At 43.9% G+C, this 20597-nt stretch overlaps 1 protein-coding gene across 3 annotated transcripts; it reads right to left on the bottom strand.

The window, feature by feature from the left end:
- On the bottom strand, window positions 1-20469 carry cep170ab (centrosomal protein 170Ab). Of its 3 annotated transcripts, none has more exons than XM_049572401.1 (19): window positions 20346-20469; window positions 18355-18500; window positions 18144-18233; window positions 15048-15126; window positions 14779-14837; window positions 14196-14352; window positions 12931-13068; window positions 12305-12757; window positions 11776-12161; window positions 11548-11676; window positions 11313-11445; window positions 8841-10307; window positions 8136-8379; window positions 7818-7926; window positions 7021-7167; window positions 6441-6529; window positions 5999-6092; window positions 2632-2683; window positions 1-2527 (listed from the first exon to the last, which is right to left on the bottom strand). In XM_049572401.1, the coding sequence occupies exons 2-19, from the start codon at window positions 18457-18459 to the stop codon at window positions 2271-2273; spliced, it is 4188 nt and encodes a 1395-aa protein (XP_049428358.1). In that variant the 5' UTR covers window positions 18460-18500; window positions 20346-20469; the 3' UTR covers window positions 1-2270. The 3 variants fall into 3 exon arrangements, with proteins under 3 accessions (XP_049428358.1, XP_049428357.1, XP_049428359.1); XM_049572400.1 differs by having other exon boundaries at window positions 18355-18497; window positions 20346-20435; XM_049572402.1 differs by having other exon boundaries at window positions 11791-12161; window positions 18355-18497; window positions 20346-20435.
- Window positions 20470-20597: the final 128 nt, after the last annotated feature.

Genomic DNA, 20597 nt, shown 5'->3' with positions numbered 1-20597 from the left:
ACAAAAAATTCTCCAAATGCTCAAACAAAATTAAAGACAAAGTACAGTAGGTGCTGAGCACACAATGCAGTTATCAATCTTAATTCAAGTTGTTTTGGCTAAAATGTTTCAACAGTTCTGATCAGGTTACATTCATGTGTAAACATTGGTATGAGGCAAGACATTGGAAAACCTACAGTCATTACACTGTCCATCGTTCCGTTGTATCGTCAACAATAAAATGCAGCTGCAGGACTCGGAGGTAGCCCCTGTCTATGCTGGTTCAAACACAACATTTTTGTTTGTGATCAGAAAATAACTCGACAAAGCGTTCGTCAACAGGAAACTGGCTTTCACCCTGTTTGGTTTTTGGTCGAGGACATCAACATGATAATGGAGCGCAGTAGGGGCACGTCATGTCCTGGTCCCGTAGAGATGAGTAGCAACATATATCAGCTTTGTAATGTGCAAAACAAATTTCACCTCCACCTCATCATCTCCTATACAGTGTAGCATCTTTCTTCTCAAACTGTAATGATTGTTTGATCCAGGGCACTTGTGACAAAATACATTTGGAAAACCTTTCTGGGAGCTACATTTGATTTTATACTTTTTATGAACACACACGTTCTATCTTTGATACACTGGTTTCAAATGACATCGCCACAGGGAAAAAAAGGCATGGATGGGAGTATTTGATTTGACTATAATAAACATTTACACTGGTACATACTGTACATACCCAGTTCTTTTCCCAGCAAATAAGCAACGTGGCCTTTTCTGATGGAAAATCATTACCGAGACAGGTTTGGGGATTGCAACTGCAACAAATCAACAATATATTCATCTTTATAAATAAGCCTATGGCAGGATAGAAGAACACTATTCTCACAGCCTACACTTCTGCTGAATCCTTTTTTGACACAATTGCACCTTTCTAGTTTGGGTCTCTGCATTGGCTCTGAAGGGTAACTTTGATATTTTTTAACCTGGACTTGTTTCCCATGTTTTTGTGTCTGACTAATGGGAGCAACTTTTTGAAAAATTGGTCTAGTATTGAGCGAGAGGGCTGCAGCTGCCAGCAGTGAAACAAGCTGTAATGTAATATTAATGGGCGATTTCGCAACTTCCATTTATTCCATGTCATGTTCTTGCTTTTGTCACTGACAGGGTCAGATTGTTATTTTAGATGCCTGACAACAATTTGGAAGGGATCCCTACAGAGATAGACCTTTTTGTTTAACCAGAACAGCCCTGAAATCGCCCTTGCTAAACCCACCAGACTCCATTTAAATGAACAGCAATTTTATCACCTTTAAACACACTTCATTCAAAACCAACAGGAACACAGTGAAAGTAACTAAAGCCATCTTGGCACATCTCCAATGTTCCAACAATCTCTAATTCTGGTTTGGTTGAAATAAACCCTTAATTCACCCAGTTAAATCTGAAAACATGCTGCCTCTATACATGCTTAAATTACTGTTTTTTAAATGAAGTCTGGTGGGTTGGCTGATAGTGATTTGGGGGCCGTTTCTGGTTAAATAAAAAAAGATCTTAAGTGTTTAAGGGATCCTTTTCATAATGTTGTTCGACACTGTAAAACAATCTGAGCCTGTCAGTGGCAAAATAAACACTTTTAGTCTACGTAAATTGATGGTGCACAAATGCCTATAACATTGCAGCTGGTTTCGTCACTGCTACAGCTGTCTTGCTAAATACTGGACCAGTGTCAAAAAAATGTCACTCAGACACGAAAACATGAGAAAATAGGGTCCAGGTTTGAAAAACCGTGTTGCTCTCTTTCAGTCAACTGACTGATCAGCTTATGGTTCAAACAGAAAGATTTCAAGGCTTGTGTAAAAACACAGTCTGAGAATGTAAGCAGGATTTTGGAAAGTTTATCTTTAACATTAAATCCTCTCATCTTTTACATTTGTACCTCTTTCAAATGCTTTTAAGGATAATGGATAATAAGAATGAGCTGCAACACAAAGACACAAATGGATTACTGTATATTATGTCATAGCTTCTTCATAAGCTCACCAATTAATACTGTGAAGTCTTCATATTGTATATCTGACAAGAGCTGCTATTTGGTAGTGTTGGACTTTTACAAAGTGCTATCACGAATCACTTTGACGGTTCGGGCAGTCAGGCTTTCCCACCGTATACGCATCATCCTTTTTCCTCCATCATCTGAGACCAAATTTGTAAAAAAATCTTCTGACCTTGCGTCTTCAGGATTTGTCCAATTTAAAGGATGCATTATGAATTATGTCCTTGGTGTATCAGTTGTAGGATCTTGAGCTCTGCCGGGGTCCTGGGTCTCGCTCTGCCACCGCTGCATGGTCTGTGGCACCGCAGGGTTCAGTGGCCAGTCCTTCAGGCCTGGACAGTGTGCTGGAGGAGGCTTCAGCTCCAGGGTGCAACACTGCCGCCCCCTGCTGAGTCCCGGGATTGATCTTCTGGTCAGTCAGAGGGCTGGTCAGGCCCAGAGTGGACAGGGCATCCAGGGTGCCATCTGGGTCCACCATCATGTCAATTACTGTCAGATTGGCACAGAAGAAACATTTGAAATTAGTACTCTTGAGTTAACACAATTGCATGTTTCTTAGTTCACTAAAAAATAGAAAAGCATCACATCCATACCAAGCAGTTGTCTCTCCACTCTCCTCAGGTCTTGAATAATGCTTGAAATCTCCTATTAAGAGAACATTCATTTTAAAAAAATTAATTGGATGATGTGATTAAGTAAGACAAAGTTCATACACCAAGTAAATCAACTTAATTCATCTCTTCGTTGCTGCAGGACTACGTTTGGAACTGTGCCATGTGCGCTCAGTGATGCTTTATGAGCCCTGTGACTGTTTGGTGGACAGACATATCTCTTCAGGGGTTCACATAAGGCCAGGGTGGGTTAAAGGCAGGATTTATCACCCTGCCCCAGAGAGAGGCAGAAGTTTTGTGGACTATAACTTTTTCACCAGCAGCAGCTCGTAAGTCTTTATTCTCCATCAGAACAACAATATTTGGTGAGCTCTGCTCTCCAAAAAGGGAATTTGCAAGGTAATCAAAACTGTGTGTGCAAGACTGAAGTGTCTTGGATTTGATCTCCCAGACAGCTGTAATTCTGTCAGCACTCACTACGATTGCTTCAGTAAGTAATCAGATACTGTGAGGTTTGTACAATTATAGAGAGAGCTAAGGAGTGGAAAACTGTAGCATTAATTTCACCCTTTGAAAAGCTAATGGATTACTGACATAAACAGATTCTTAGGGAAAATAAATTCATTACTGTAACCATTTTGCATTGCCTGTCAGTCTCTGCCTTTCTATATCAGCTTATGCCAAACTAATGTCAAGAAGCGAACACTATCCTGATTAAACTTCCATGAAATTAATCTGTCTGATGACTGTATCGAAATGCCTCACAATTACCAGGAACAATGCACTACTTTACACTTGCAAAAAATATGGTTTAAAAAGGCAGTCAGCACCCTTTGGTGTTCCTTAGTACATTATAGTCAAATATATAATAGTTATAAAGTTATGAGGACAGAATAATCACTCGTTAACATATGCACACCCACACAAGCGCACCTTTACTTTTTTTAAAACCGCATTATCTTTCAGGCATCACTTTAAAATAAACAGTAGTTATCACTTTATTCACGTATTATGACGCTGTGGTGAAATCCTTCCCACACATTATGCAACAACATTATAGCTGTGCTAGCAGCTCTGTGGAGTACATCCCCTGTGTTCAATGCAAGGAAATGCATCTCTTTACATAAGATAAAAATGCTGCAGCAGAGAGGGCAGAAATGTTGAATGTTTAAAGAGAACTGGACACGGTATCGGAGGACTGGCAGTGTGTTGGGTCCATATGAGCAAGCACACTAGAGACTTCCAACTGCCAAGCCGGCCACTTCTTGTTTAGCGCTATGCTAACTTCATTCGGGATAAAATGACATAATCTTGCGACTCTTCTAGACTTTCAAAATGTTATGGGACCAAATGGATCAAATTCTGTTGGCGAAACAAGTCATTCCACAGGGGTTGTGATACCCAAAGACATTTATCCACGTATTAACAGATGTCTCTTTCACAATGTAAGTCTATAGGAAAAAGTCTTTTTGGCTCCAATGGTGTCACGTCACGGACCCAGAAGTTGTACTGTTTTGCCACAACAAACATTGGCTTCAAAGTCCAGAGCACTTCCTGGGTGCCTGGATTTTCCCCGTCCAGTCTTGTAGATACCACTTCACAGTTGTATGCCTCTGCGAACCAGTCAAGTTCCTCTTACAGTTTACATACATGTCTGTGAAAACATGGATGCTTTACACACATCTTCCCCCCAACAACACAGCTGATTTATACAATCAGCACAGTTTCAGACACCCAAGAATAGTGTCACCATTTCAGCATTCAACTAAATATTCTGTTCCTGTGATAAGACGTTGAGTAATGGCCAGAAAAGTGTTTTTGCAGAACATTATGATGTCAAAGTGAGGCTGATCTTTTACCTTTTGGATATAAATGCCATCACGTCATCATTTTATCCTATTAGATATTTGAAATTTTGTCATAATTACATATGCATTCTTTAGTTATGGCGAAAAACATATTTTGAGAGGTCACAGTGACCTTAACCTTTGATATTTGCCTGACAAATTCTAATCAGTTCATCGCTGAGTCCAAGTGGACATTTGTACCAAATCTGAAGAAACTCCCTAAAGACCTTCTTGATATATTGTGTTCACGAGAATGAGACAGGTGCAAGGTCACAGTGACTTTGACCTTTGACCACCAGAATCTAATCAGTTCACTGTTGGGTCCAGGTGAATGTTTGTGCCAGATCTGAAGAAATTCCCTTTATGTGTTCTTGAGATATCACGTTCACAAGAGTGGGACAGACAGATGGATGTAGTACGGACAACCCAAAAACATGCCAGAGCAGAGGCATAAAAGAAGGCTGGAGTTTTGCAATCACGGAAGAGATCACGGAAGTTCTTAAAGGAATGAATGGACCTCCAGTTGACTCGCATATCTTAACAGAGATATGTGGCAACGTGCCATTAGCAGGCAACATTGACTGGTGCCGTACCATTGTTCCGACCTCTCATTAGTCTAACGTCCCGTTGTTCCGATATGTGATTATCACTGTATTTGTGTACCACAGAGGATCAGCAACGCAACAAAAGTAGGCTACTGGTCGAGATACAAGTGTCATAGAGAGGAGAGAATGAAACACCATAACCTCCTGTTATTAACTCCGGTCCGGGTTGTGGGGGGAGCTTTCCGCGGTGCTGAATGGCTCCCGGCGCGTATATTTCTGCCTTGATGGTGCACCGCAACCGGCTCTGGGTCAGCTGGGAAAGACTTGAGGCGAAGCAGGCTCAGGGCTTATGTGTTTGCCACTTTATTTTTCATTTTAACCCATACCATGATCTTTTCCTGACCCTAACCAAGTGGTTTTTGTGCCTAAACCTAACCAGACCTTAACCACAGGGCATCATGATGATTTCGGAACAATGGGACTTCGGAACAACGGGTTTAATATGGTCGGAACAAAGGGATGTCAGACCAATGGACTGTCGGAATAATGGGCAGACCCCCATTGACTATGTTCACCATCTTACTTTAGCCTGTTAGCATGCTAACATTTGCTAATTAGCAATAAACACAAAGTACATCTGAGGCTGATGGGAATGTCATTACTTTTGTAATTAGCAATATGATGGACAAAGCACCTGCTGGTCCTGGATGAAAGGTTGAAGGATCGCCAACGTGATTACAATTCAACCTGGGGGGAACATAAACGTCTGAACCAAATTTTATGACAATCCTTCCAATAGAGTAGGCCTATTTCAGTCTGGACAAAAAGGTGGGCCGACAGACAGTGCCATCTTTAGAGTCATGCTGCTAGTGAGGCTAAAAATACTACTGTCTTGTGTATTTCACGGGCCTTCAGCAGATAAACAGACAAAGTGTGAGAAGTGGACAGGCTCATCACCTTATTGGAGCTCTTGAGCAGCAGGGAGTCGTGCTCCGCCTGCAGTTTGTTCTCAATCTCTTCCCATTTCCGTTCTTTATCCTTGAAGAGTATCCTGGAGGCCAAGTTGGCGCAAAAATAGACGAAAGTAAAATACATTAACATATTTTTAGTATAGCTCCTGATAGAAGTATTAGTTGACTGTTACAGTGATTTCATTCATCATCTGTAGACTGTAGGAATGAAAAAAGGGACATGTAGCTGGCTGTCAGTGTAAACCTTTGTGATGTGTCACTCAGTTTGTGTTGCTTGGCCTAGTTCTGACATCAAACACAGACAGGAATCTTTTATATGTTTCTATTTTAACAATACTGTCCTGCATTTATCCATTTCTAAATATAACATTACACCAGATTACAATAACAGCACGTTCCTCCTTCCTGTTTAATGATGTGACTCTCACCTGATTTTGCAGGTTGTTTTGTCAACAGACTGACGTATCCTTGCTGAGAGCTGAGTCACAGAGGCTAGTAGTAAACTGTCGAGCACCGCCTGGTAGATGATTAAAGAAACACATCGATGTCACTTTTATTTAGCAATGGCATACAAATAATGCAGATGGTGTAATTGTAGAGAGAAACTGCAGAAGCTAACACAAACTTTACAGTGCTATTGCTAAGTTTAGGCTAATTCTACCCACGATTACTTTACATTTACACATTCATGCATTACACACACATAGTCTGTCTTATTAGCTCAGCCAGTAGCTTTGGAGCCACTAAGAAGCGCAGGTTGTCTGTCCCTGTAGTTGGCATGTAGGGAGCTCCATCTAGTGGCACACTGTGGTACAACTGTACAGTATGTCTAACAACAAACTGCTGCGGAGGTGGAAAATAAAGTTTGTATGACCTACATTTTCAGACTTTAATGTCAGAGGAGTGTTTACAGGAGTATACACGGTGTTTGTCGTTACTCCTACCTGCAATAAAGACTATACTATTCTATATTTTGAGAACTTATTTAATATTAACACAGAGACTCACATCATCTCTGTTCCATGTCTGTCGGCGGATGGCACGGGAGCCCTGTCCACCAGAGCCTCGGGGTCGAAGCTCCACAGACCGCCCATTGGTCCCCTCTGCAGAAGGTCCACTTGGGTCCAAGTTGTCATCAAACACACGCTCCTCCAACTAAAACACAATTATAATTTCATACAAAATGGATGTTATTTCTTAAAACCCTACGTTTGGTCAATTTTACATAGTCTGATTTTGTTAAGAATCTGAAGTCTTGGTATTTTGTTGCTATCTAAACTAGCAGATAGAAACAATAATTTCGGATTGTCTATTCGCACAGGAACAGTCACACTGCTGCTTTTTGACTATTTGCATCCATCCATGATGCACTATTAAAGATCCCACGGCATGCTGTGATTGGCTAGTACTTAGGAAGACATTAGGATTAGGGCAAAGAGGTCATGGTTAGGGTTAATATTTGGCCATCACGGATATTCTCTGAGGTTAAAGTGGTAAATTTGCAGGAGAAAAAATCACAAATGCACCGCCAGAAAGTCAGGTGACATAGTATCAAGAGAAACACAGTCCATGGAGTTAGTACGATGTGGTGGATGAATAGGTAAAGTACAGGACATTCACAGGGGACTGTGTGAGTCTGCCTTGACTCTTTATTTTTAGACTCAGTTGACTCATTACTTTCAGTTTATAGGATGCATAAAGCTGCTGAATGCACACTGTGTTTATAAACTCAAGCAGAGACTGCTGGCCATGGACACCTCGGCGCTAATAGCATCTGCCTAATTATTTTATAATGTGTTGACTACCAGAGTTCCGGGGTCTGTGGCTGCAGGGCTGACTGAGTCGATCTCTCCTGCCACATCATGAATTTCTCTGGCGAGCATGGCTAGGTCTTTGGCTAAGTCCTGGCTTATCCTGATGAACAAACACAAATGTGAAATCACCATCTCATTCATGTTAGAACAATTTATCTTCTTCAAAAACACTGCACAACCCAACACAACAGTAAATACTGAAAAATAATAACAGCTATGTGCCTCTATGCAGGAGAAGGGTGTTTGAATACTGTCATCATGACTCATCACTGTTCTCAAACTGCACTGAAGTTCCTCTCACCCACGTACCTGGCTATTTCCTCGCTATGTGCCGTCCAGTCTCTCATGTACTCGTCCTGTTCCCTGGAGTGCTGCTTCAGGGCAGATAGGCCTGCAGGGTTAGGAGTTGCTGGGGCTGAACCTCCGAGTTGGGCTACCCGAGTGGCAGGGAACGGCCGTGTGTGGCCCTGCTTGGACATGTGGCGGTTTGAGCCATACTCGTCCTCTGAGGTGGACGCATACTCAACAGGCACGCGGCGCCACCGAGTGCCAGCTAAGATTAGGTAAGAATGGTAGTTAAATTACAGTGTTTTGAATGTGCTGTGAACACAACTTCAGGTGGACATGGGAAATGAAATGTGTTAGCAAACAGAGAGCAACATTAACTTTCATTTGGAGTTACGTTTCTGGCAACCGGACAAACGTCAGTCTAATGGTCGCTGTCATTTCAGCCCTGCTTAGTCTCAGGGCCTCACCATGCCACGCCCACTTTTAAACAGTCAAATTAAATTCCTCTCAATGTTATATCCTGCCTGCCTTTTCTATTTCTCTCAGAAATATGTCACCATACTGACGCTAGATACTCTTAAAATGCTGTTTTATCTGGATTTTAGAGAATAATATGTTTTACAAGCTGGTAATTACAGATTATTTCATAATATTTGGGTCGTAAAGCATCAACTGGAACATGAAAACAACAGAATGTGAGAAAGATGAAAGGAACAAATTACTTACACGCAGGTGTAACATGTCCATAGGAGGAGGTGCCTTTACCCTTGTCAGGCAGCTTGGAGGCGCTGTTCGCCCTAGCTCTGGGTCCAGACACTGAAGTCACATTAGACCCTCTCAGTCCTTGTCTGATGGCATAATCACCAGCAGCACTCCGGGCCCCCAGACCTCTACTCCTCGTCACAGTGGCCTCTGAGTCACTCTGGGCTGACGGGGAGCCCACCCTCGGCCTCCTTGGCTGTGCTAGAGCCTCTATCCTGGACATTCCCCTTTTTGCCATCCCTGTCCTGGATGTGGAACTAGCAGTGGAGGCCTCAGAAGCTACAGACATGCGGTCAAGATCAGCAGGTTCGGTGTCTGAGGAGTCCCCCAGCCTGGCTCGCCTCAGTAGGGACGCCCTGGTGGGCCTGGGCTTGGGCACGCTAGTGGTTTTACTTGTTGCAGAGGAGGCTGAGGGCTGGGTGATTTTAGCTCGACTAGACTTGGTGCTAGCTCCCACTGTTGTGCCACCACTCTGGGCTCTGGTGTGTGAGCTTCTAGATTCTTGTGTCGAGGTGGGCTGAGAGTCAGAGAGGAGTGAATTAGAGTTGACGTCATCATCAGTGAGGTCCAGCGAAGTCCAAGGGCGGCTGGGCTGCGGAGGACCAGATGCCCTGGTCTTGGCCCTTCTGTCCTGGGTCTCTCGGCCCCCAGTCAGACCTTTGCCGGATGAGCACACTACCGTTCTCTCCTTCTGCTGTCCTGCAAGAGTTCGGCGTTTCTGGATTACTTTTCTCGCTCCATCAGCCTGGCTTACTGTGCTGGTCGTGTCCACGTCTGACTCTGGTGACATGGAGCCTTCGATGGACTGACTTGGTGGATCACCTTGGTCTGACACAGTCGTCTCTAAAAAGGCTGCAACGGCCTCTGAGTCTTTTTGCAGTGTGGCGCTGTCAATGCCAGTCTCCTTACTCTGAGTTCTGCCTGTGAGCCCATCAATACGAGGTATGAGCTCAATGGGCACGTTGGCGCTTGGTTTCTCCACAGTAAAACTCTCCTGCCTCAACAATGGTTTCCCACTACTCTCCCTAGCCTTCTCCTCTTCCTTTTTCCTCCTCCGTGACTCCTCCATTCTTTTCTCCCCACTCGTCAGTGGACGAGGGGGGAGCTTGGCCAACACACCTGACTGGCCTGATCTTCCACCAGCACTGTCCTGCGACTTGGCTGGTGAGGAGCGACTGGGGCTACCCCCATGACTGCCCACACCTCCACTGCCATGCCGAGTCTTTCCTCTGACCATCTTCTCCTCCTGGCTCTCCTTCTCCTGTAGCTCTGTGTCCTGTTTCTCTCCCATATCCGCACGCAGGCCTGCGCCTGGGGTTCTCCTTCCGAGAGTGAGCTCTTCACCAGGCAGCTGGGGCAGGGTTCTTCTCTTACGCTCTGTGTAGCCAGACGAGGCAAATGAGGCTGAATGGCTGGACTCACTTATTTCAGCTAAAAGGAGAGGGAAACATATTATTAGTGATGTGGGTCCTCTGATTAATGGGTATTACATATCAGTGGGGTTAGTGTGCTCATAGAACTGATGCACTGGCTCTGTGGTTTCCATTCAGTCATTCTCTTTCTACCAGATGGACCATATGTTTGTGTTTTTCATATTTAAATGAATTGTTCTCACAGAGGTAGCCAAAGACAAATTTACTGTTTTGAATTGAAGGAGTATATTGAGTATTGAGTATCTTGAGGTGAAAGTTCAAGAGACGCCTTTGAAAATGTCCATTCCAGTTTTCCCCCCGACAAACTTTGGTCTACGTTTGAAATGTTATCTTGCCCAATCCCCAATGAGCTATGCTGATGTAGTTGGTACCAATGGACGCCTTAGGTTTAAAAATGAACACGCGACAGCCTCTTAAAGACAATAATGACTCCCTTAAAATGTTCTTGCCAGGGCGGGGGCAGTGTGGGGGCCAGCCAATGAACCAAGCAGCAACCTTCTCAGCTGAAAAATGTGGCCAACACTTAAGTCCCAAAAACTGTAGTTCCTCGAATGGCCACTTGAGGCCGACTCCAGGAGCTTGTCAATCTACTTTACAGATCCTTATAGATCCACCCCTCACTCATCCACAGCTTCACCCTCCTTCCTAAATATGGTCACTTCTGACTCAAAAACCAAGATGGCGATGGCTTAAATGCCAAGCTCAAGGCTTCAGAAGAGGAACCCACAAACCAGTGGATGATGTCATGGTGGCTACTTCCATTATTTTTACAGTCTATGAATTGTACCAGGGATGCCATGGCCCCCCCGGCCCCCCGTTAAGGATGCCACTGTTGCCAGGCAGTTTGTCATTTTGATTTTGCTGAAAAATGTGTGTAAAGATCCTTTACAGGGTTACAGCACAGAAAGTGGTGGCTAAGACCACACTTTGTAACTCCAGCTTCAAATGAGCTGATGAACCAAACATCAGTTGTGTCTGTTCTTGTCAGATTGTACAGAAGTACCTCTGTCCTCTGTGACCATGACGTGACTCTCCCCTCCTGATCCCTCAGGGTCTGTTCTAATGTGACTGGCGGCCAGAGTAGCCCACTGCGAGACCCAGCGAGGACCACCCACCATCAGTTCCTCTGATAGTACCTGAACAAAGACAGTGTGAAAGATACAAGAGAAAAATGATGGTAAATTATAGGGTTTAGACAACTTTTTGGCTTGAACTCAAAAGCGCTCTGTTTTTTGCACCTCTGTCTCCATGCGTCCAGGCTTTCCTCTGTCTCCTGTACCAGACCTCTGGGAGGTGAGCCTCTCTCTTTGGTCAACACCCCCCAGCCTGGACACACACACACCCTCCTGCTCATCCACACCAAACACCTGCAGAAGTGAACAAGCATACACATACATGTATACAACTGTTTGTTTTATGAATTCATCAAAAGCCAGCTAATGATAGAAAATGGGCTAAATCCTCACTTTCTTCTTCCCCACCTTGTCGATCATTTTCCTCGCTTCTTCCTCCTCGTGATCTCCATTCTCCAGTTCAATGGTATAGGTTCCCCTGTCGCTATAATCATCTCCGTGGTGATAGCACTCATCACGGCTGCTCTGCTGATGCGGTGCCGAGCCACGTCGCCTTTCTACAAATCCGCTTGCCACTTTGGAAGTGGAAGACTTGCGACGGCGAGCAGGACTGTCCTCCTCTGCAAAGAGCCCCTCTGGCACGTTAGCGCGACCCTCTCTGATCTTCATCCCCGCACCGCCCCAAAGCCCCCATGAGCGTTCCTCCATTGCTGTGGCCCTGCGCTGCTCTCCAAGTGCGTTCTCAGAGTCGCTCTGAGTGCCGTCCTCATGTTTACTGCCTGGTGTGGGAGGGGTGAAGAAGAAGGTAGGGGTTTAGAATGTAAAAAAGAGACGAGGAGGGTTAAAGAAAAGCACAAATCTTATGATAAGCGCAGACACACGTGCTGCACAAATGGCTGCAGAAATGGATGTACATTCAAACCTTTAAGACTTTTCAGTTGCACAGGCACATCACTCTTCACACTCTCCCCATCATCCTCTGCAACAGCATCTTTGAGAGCCAATGGCAGCTCATTCTGGGCCAGCCAGTCGGCAACTTTGACCTCCGCAGCTACCATAGCTGTCTGAAGTGGACTCAGCTCCTCCCCGACAGCCCTTTTAGGACGCGGCCTGGTCTCTGGTCCTACTTTCGCTACTCGATCTTTGACGGTCACTTTACCAGATGCCCCAGGGTCAAACTCAATGGTGAAGGAGGCGTGGCCATGGATGGGCTCTGCAGCCGAAGAAGCAGCAGCCTCTTGTTCTCGTGAGGGGGCTTCACCACTCACTTTACCTGCTGAGTGATTATCCTTGGTTGGGATCTCGAAGTAGCTAGGCTCCTGATTGGAAGCTGTTTGCGGGGCCGACTTTGGGACCTCAGTACTTTTCTTGGCGTCTGCCAGAGTTAAAGCAAACATATGTATTTAGCACCACAAAGTCCACTAAATGTAAAGGAAGGAGCACAATATTCATCATGACTGAGCATATTTACAGCTGCGAAAGTGAGACATTACATTGATTACTGCTTCGTTTATATCACAAGATCACATAAAGAAGGATTTTTTTTACCAGTTTCAGCTTTTTCTCGCTTCCGATCTGAGCTCCTCTCCTCAGGCCTCCCAGGTTGCTGGTCATCAGCGTCTCCATCTCCCCACCAGGCAGGCTGTCCATAGAGGGGGGTGATTCTGTGCAGCACTGCTACGTCCCCTGGCAAAAACAACCCGTCTGGTCATGTTAGTCTTTCATGAGAATGACACAGCTGCCTTTACAAAAACTAAAACAAGCATTTATAGGGACTATATAAACAATACTGGTTTCTAATACATGATAATACACTATAATGCAGATGTAAGCACATATGTCTAGTGTTTATTAATGTATTTATATGACTTCACAATTCTCCAGAACCCAAGATGAGCTCTTAAAGGTCCAGTGAGTAGGATTTATGGGGATGTATTAACAGAAATGGAATATAATATAAGTATGTTTCATTATAGAATGAGCCGTCTATATCTACATAAGGAGTGGTTCCTCGTCTGAAGAGACGCCATGTTGTGCCACCTTGTTTCTAGAGTAGCTCAGAACTGACAAACCAAACACTGGCTCCACATAGAGCCATTTGCATTTTTGCATCAGCCATCCTAGTCAGCAGCCCCTTCCGCGGTGAGCAGTATTGGAAAAATAGTGATTTTTCTTAACATGAAACTGCTTTATTTTGTATTTCAATCACCTGGTCCGTTTGTTTTGAAGAGGACAAGATCTATGCAGATAATTCAGCTCCCAGTTAAAGTTTTCAGATAAGAAAGTTAAGCACACATTAGCAGGTGCTAGGCAAACTGCCTATCTCCAACATGCTAAACAACGTCAGAGAAACACTGATTTGTAACGTGAAACTACTTTATTCAGTGTTTTCAGTGGTTTTAATCATGTAGTCTGTTTGTTTTGGAGAGGAGGAGACCTCTGCAGATAATGCAATCCTCTCCGCTAGAGGCCATGAAGTCCACCTAAATCTTACACACTGGACCTTTGCAGCTGCTTTCGTTGTTTGTTCAACAGACCAAAACCAAAAATATTCATTTCACAAAGACATAAAACAGAGAAAAAATAATAATTTAATTGAGAAGCAAGAACCAGCTCAAATTTGGCTTTTTTGATTTATTAATTACTCAAAATAGTTGACAAATAAATGAATTAACTGACCTGTTTTTAGCACTCTAATGCTTTTAAACCTACCTGACCATCAACAGGTTAACCTAGGACTAAATTTATGAAAGTATCATCTGAAGACTGAGATCTGTGTTATTATTGCAACCTGCATCCTCGGAGATTCTAACCTGTCGCTTTATCCTCCACCCTGCTGGCTTCGGGGGGCTTGGCGGCGGCCCCTCCACATGCTGGTGCTGCCTCAGACGGTTTCACCTCAGATTTAGACGATTCGGCCTCTGGAGGTTTCTTCTGGCTCAGCTGCAGCTGGCTGCTGAACTTCTCATGCTGACAGATGGGACAAGCAGGGGAGTTTAAGGAGATGCAGGCAAAACATGGTAATGCTGTTAAATCTATAGAGAGACAGCCAGATTTTGTTTACTATACATTTTCTTGCTTTTTTGATCTTGGTCGAAGTGCATAATTCAGGAGACATTTTGAATATTACTGAGGATCTTTCATCTTTCCTCATTAAGATGAAACCCTATCCTTTCTACAGCTGCCCAGCAGTTTGCTGTGATGAAACAGCAGATTCATCAATCTTGAAAAGTAGTATTTTGCCCAGTTCAGCAGAACTGTTTGCTGCCTTTCACTAATCCACCTCTCTCTTTTACATGCCAGTGTAAAAATACAAGAGCTTTGTGGCTGTACTCTTTTGAGCAGGCGTATTCACTCTGTCCGCTAACACGTGAACATGCATAGGGTGCTGCTAACCTTTAGGGCCTCCTCTGGAATATGCAGCTCTCCTCGGACCACGGTGAACAGGTTGGTATGTGAGGCAGGTTAAGGTAAAAGACGATGAGCTCTTTGCAGGGGTGAGAAACATGCACTGATAGCCTCATCTATTATGCAGCAGACAGAGTGCAATGAGCATTCACAGCTATTCAGGAACAGATAAAGTTACAGTGTTGTCCGTGTGCACTGACCTTGTGCTGCGTGTCACAGGGTTTCACAGACACACAAGACCATATTCAAAAGGATATCATATCCAAACCTCAATTTGTCATCAATTTTCAGCGTGACGTAGATTTGCTCCTGTATCCTCACATCATTGACAAATGTCTGCAAACCAAAACAGAGAGTGAGAAAGAACAACAGGGTTAGGATTATGGCTGGGTGCTGAAACTAAGCAGTGTTTGTGTAATGACTGAATTGTGTCTGTAACACCTACTACTGATGACAACCACTTACCTAAAGTTTGGACTGGATGATTGGTCAGAATCCTTGTCTAGTTAACCTTTTCTTGAAATACGTATTTACTGGTTTAATTCATAATTTTGTTATCTTTACACTGTGTTTTGGCTCAAGTCTTGTCTGTGTTGTGACAGTGTTATCCACGCACATGTCGAGCTTGTTTGACATTTTTTTTGTAACTTGGAAAAGAGTTTTGTAGAAAAACATCAGTCTCACCACAGTCTAATTGATTAAAACTCATATTGGCAGCAGTACTGAAAACAGTAACCTCTATCAATATACTCTTGAGCAGCGGTATCAAACATATGGCCCCTGCGCCAGAACCAGCCCATCAAAGTGTCCACTGAATGACTTTGCACACCTAACATTGATTCACTCTACGAGCCACAAGTTACATTATTGCAGTTGTTGAAGTATTGCTGAAGCATTTGTGTCTGCAACTTGCCACAAAGCACCTCAACTAAACATCATCTAAAGTTTGTATATGCTAAAAAAAATATGCTAAAATAAATTGAGGACAGCTCAACTTTGATGTGCTGCACATGACGCCTGTCCGCAGTAACATGTGTCAGGCATCAGCTTCAAGCTTCATGTCACCTGCTTCCATTTAAAATGACTTGTAGCCTGTTGCTGTGTCGCTTATAGTGTGAACACAGGATAAGAGGTGCCAGGTTTCAGGGGCATGTTAAAAAAATACAGAATACAGATCTCTGAACTGACAAAATAGTGAATACTTACTGTGGTCATGTTTAAAGATCATGAACACTGTGCCAAACATTGTCATCAGCAGCTTCAGTGCAGTCTGTAGCAGTCTTCTTAAATCAATAATGGAGAAACCCTATTGCTAAGGCACTGCCAAAATTTTTGATTTGTGAATGGTCTGAATGGTGACAGGGGATAACTTAAGCTGCTTCTTTAATAGCTACCTCTTTAGTTCTGTGTGGTGATGGCAGCATTCCACAGGAGTGGAAATGTACGGAAAAACGCACATGTAATGACAGCGAGTGGTCGACTGACTGAATGTGGAAAAACTGAGACATATTTTTGACACTGCACTTTTTTTTCTAAAGTATTCATCATCTGATTTGTACATGGATGCATGTTTTATGTCTTTAAACTAAAAGAAAGGAAAACTATAATTACTGTCTTGTGGTTTTATGCCTCTGCGAACCCTTCAAGTAGCAGTTACAGTTCACATCCCTGTCTGTCCTGACTCATGTGTAGCCATGACAGTTGTAGGTAATTCAGATATGGATGTTGGTGCAAACAAGCTACATATTCTAAAACATGGATGCTTCACACACATTTTCAAATCAGCAACACAGAAGATCTCTAAAATCAGTTTCAAGGTGGAAACCCAAGATAAATGTCACCAAATCGTTGTCTGACCAAATGTTTCCCATTTTGTTCCTGAGATATGACACTGAATTATGTCCAGAAAAGTGTTTTATGCAGAACATTATGATGTCACAATGAAGTTAACCTTTGACCTTTTGGATATAAAATGTCATCATTTTATTTGATTAGACATTTGTGTGAAAATTTGTTATAATTAGTGTGAATTGTTGAATTATGGGCAAAAATATATTTGTGAGGTCACAGTGACTTTGACCTTTGACCTTTTACCACCAAAATCCAATCAGTTTATCGCTGAGTCCAAGTGGATGTTTGTGCCAAATTTGAAGAAATTCCCTCAAAGTGTTCTTGAGATATCGCATCCCTGAGAATGGGAGGAACAACCCCAAGAAAAACAAAAAAGCATAATGCCTATGGAAACAGCTATTTCAGGCGCGGAGGCATAAATATTCGGAGGTGTTATTATTCATAGGTTATTATGAATTGTTTTACTGGTCTGGCCCACTTGAGATCAAATTGGGCTGTATGTGGTTGATAAAGTAAAATGAGTTTGACAATCCTGAGACAGAGGATAGCTTAGCGCAGATGCTGAATCATCAACTTAAGCAAAAATGTAAAGATCCCCTCTGACAATGTGTTTAGACGTATGAAAATACCCTGCTTTAAATAATCATTTGCTTGGAATATGTCACTGAAACGTCCATTCTCAGGAGCCCCTCTGTGCGGAGTTTGCATGTTATCCCTGTGTCAGCGTGGGTTTTCTCTGGGTACTCCAGCTTCCTCCCACAGTCCAAAGACATGCAGGTTAATTGGTGACTCTAAATTGTCCGTAGGTGTAAATGTGAGTGTGAATGGTTGTTTGTCTCTATGTGTCAGCCCTGCGATAGTCTGGTGACCTGTCCAGGGTGCCCAATGTCAGCTGGGATAGGCTCCAGGATAAGTGACTGAATGACTGAATTGGCTCCAAACTAATTGTGATGTCCCAAATCACGCACGTGGTAAAGGGAGAATTAAGGAGAGAGCGGGGACACTTTCCCCTCAGATCAATGTGAAAACAGCCTTCTAGTTCCATTCATTCATTCATTCATTCATTTATTTTCCATAACTACTTAGATGTATCCTGTTGGGGGTTGCGGGGGGGCTGGAGCCTATCCCAGCTGACATTGGGTGAGAGGCGGGGTACACCCTGGACAAGCCAGACTATCACAGGGCTGACACATAGAGACAGACAACCATTCACACTCACATTCACACCTACGGACAATTTAGAGTTACCAATTAACCTGCATGTCTTTGGACTGTGGGAGGAAGCCGGAGTAGGAAGGGCTCCCCAACCCGGGTTTAATCCAGTAACCCTCATGCTGTGAAGAGTCACCACTAACCACTATGTTACAAATTAATGACATACTGTATGAAGACTCAGATTATAATACAGTTTGTCTCTTATTATTTCAGGGGTTGTTCCTCTGCTCAGCAGTCAGTACATGAGGCTGTTAAAACACAGAGTAGTGGATAAATATAACGCTCACCCCATTTAAGCTGCCCAGATCCTTCACTTTATGTTCGTCTGTATTCGGCTCATAGTTGATGACAGCGTGCTGCTTGTCCACACTGCGGGACTAAACACACACAAAATCCAGTCAATCAATGTAATCCACGCTAATCTCAGTGCTTTAGATAATAATCCATCCAAGATTAAAACATGACAGCTCAGAGCTTGTGTCTGGAGGCATACTGTACCTGCAGCATGAGCTCACAGTCGTCCCTCCCCACGAAGATCATCTCCCTGGGGAGACGATGACGCGTCCCCCCGCCGCTCACCAGGAACCAGGAAGTCAGACTCATCTCTGCCTTGCTAGCTCACCTCTGACCCTTAATGCATCCTGCTGAGAACGGGAACAGTGTTAGCCTTCAGTTATCCATCTATGGGTCTATTCATGGCCCATGAGCCGAGATCATACGGCGCTAACAGGCGTGAATGAGGCACGCTGCTTCATACAGCTAACACATACACATCAAACATCTGTGCATGTGGGTATGTGTCATATGCAGAGTAGCTATTTCAGGTATCGCCCATGGGCACAGACATGCAAAAGGACCCATCACCTCTTCTACATAGGAGCAAGACACACAGACTTTGTGGAGGTTTTGCATCTGTTTGTAGTCGTTATGCATCTTCCTGTGGTTCTGTGCGTTTCTGGTCAGTTTGGGTTATTTTGTGTCTCTTAGGGATCAATTTGTGGGTTAGTGAGGTAATTGTGTGTCTTTTTTGGTGTTTTCCTGTCTCCTGGTCATTCTGAGTCTCTTCCTGGTCAGTATATGTTAATTTGAATGACATTTTGCGGGTAAAGGCCTGGGGGGACCCTGACACTTTGGGACCCTGAGCTTGCACCAGTAGGCCCATTCAGTAATCCATCCATGGTATCACCCGAGTACCCTGACATGCCTGTCTCTCCCAGTAATGCACTGAATATGAAAGAAGATCTGTAAGTGTAAAAAGCGACTACAGATTCCAGGCATCCTACTACACTCAAGAATTAAAATACTCGCTAACATGGAGCTGTCTCTACAAAGAGAAGGAGGAAGTGAGGATGACGTGGGGTTAGTTCAGAGACAGGCATCCAGAAAGATCAAGATAATGATGCATGTACATTAGGACTGCTAATTTAATTTGATGCTTTGCAGAACACAGGCAAGAGAGAAGCAGGAAGTCAGGGATACAGACAGACCATAAAAAGAGCAATGATGTTTTTCCTTGTAAACCCTCATCTCTGCTTCCCATGATGCTCTCATATGATTCCCATGCAGCTCTCAGACTTCCCATGCACATGAAGCAGCACAACAGCTCTTTTCACTAAGACAAACAGCCGGTCCTTCCTCTGCAGGAGCACCATCAGCACACAGGGCCTTGCTGACTCACGCTTAGAAGAATCCATAGGTGAGTTGTTGGGATTTAATTACGCACACTTTGTCATATCTGGGGCTTTTTTGTGTGCATCAACTCGATCCCAGTGGGACCTGACAGCCCCTCTCTCTCTTTCCTCTCTTGCTACGGAGGAATAGACAGGTTAACCCTCACAGTGGCCTGACTCTTAGTGGCCCAGATTTCCCTTTGAAACGCTTGACCACACACGGCTCCATCCACTCTCTGCTATAAATCTCCCCCTGCAAATGACAACACGTCAAGTGTGCTTGCAACGATGGGTCCTGGTCAGCCAATGACAGAGCTCGCTGCAAATTAGCCCAGTTAGGCCGTGTGTCTGAGTCCGGCGTTTGTCATGGAGACATTTGATATCGACACCACGCTACAGAGGAATATCCCCTTTAAATAACCCAATGCTTTATAAAGATCACGCGCATGATGGTGTAAATAAATGCATAGCCACAGTGTGTCTGCAATGACTGTTTTTTCCCGACGTGTCATGTGAAGCCTATTGATCCTAAACGTTTAGAAGATCCCTTCTTATTCCCTCGCGCTCTTTGCGCCAAATGAAGGCTAATTCAGACAGATTTACGATAACAGTTATCACGTGTTATTGTAAATCAGGTTAGCGAGGCTGTTCGCTGCTGTGCTGCCAAGGCTCTCCCCCGTTATGGACGACATATAGGTTTGTCGCACAAACACAGCGATGCAGGTTTCACCCACTCCATCCTCGGTGCTGAGGCAGCAGCAGGAGACAACAGAGTCTGTCTGACACAGGAACAATCAGAGGAACACAGATGTCACTCACCAGGAGCTCTGCTGGACGATCAGCATCCGATATGTGGAGGATTATGGACAGCGGTACTGCTGCTACTCCTCCAGACCCGCCGCCCTGCCCTGCTCCTTCAGCATCACTGTGTCTTGGCCTCAAGGTGGCGCTGTGTGCTCCTATAGAGGGAGCACAGGAGGTTATGTAATACTGACAACAAACCGTGAGTGGCCTTTATTAGATGGGTAATTCTGGATTATGCATATATATTATTATTATATAGACTGTAAA

Source organism: Epinephelus fuscoguttatus, linkage group LG3 (assembly GCF_011397635.1).
Source record: "Epinephelus fuscoguttatus linkage group LG3, E.fuscoguttatus.final_Chr_v1".
NCBI lineage: Eukaryota > Metazoa > Chordata > Actinopteri > Perciformes > Serranidae > Epinephelus > Epinephelus fuscoguttatus.
This window is presented reverse-complemented; position numbering and strand designations above follow the sequence as displayed.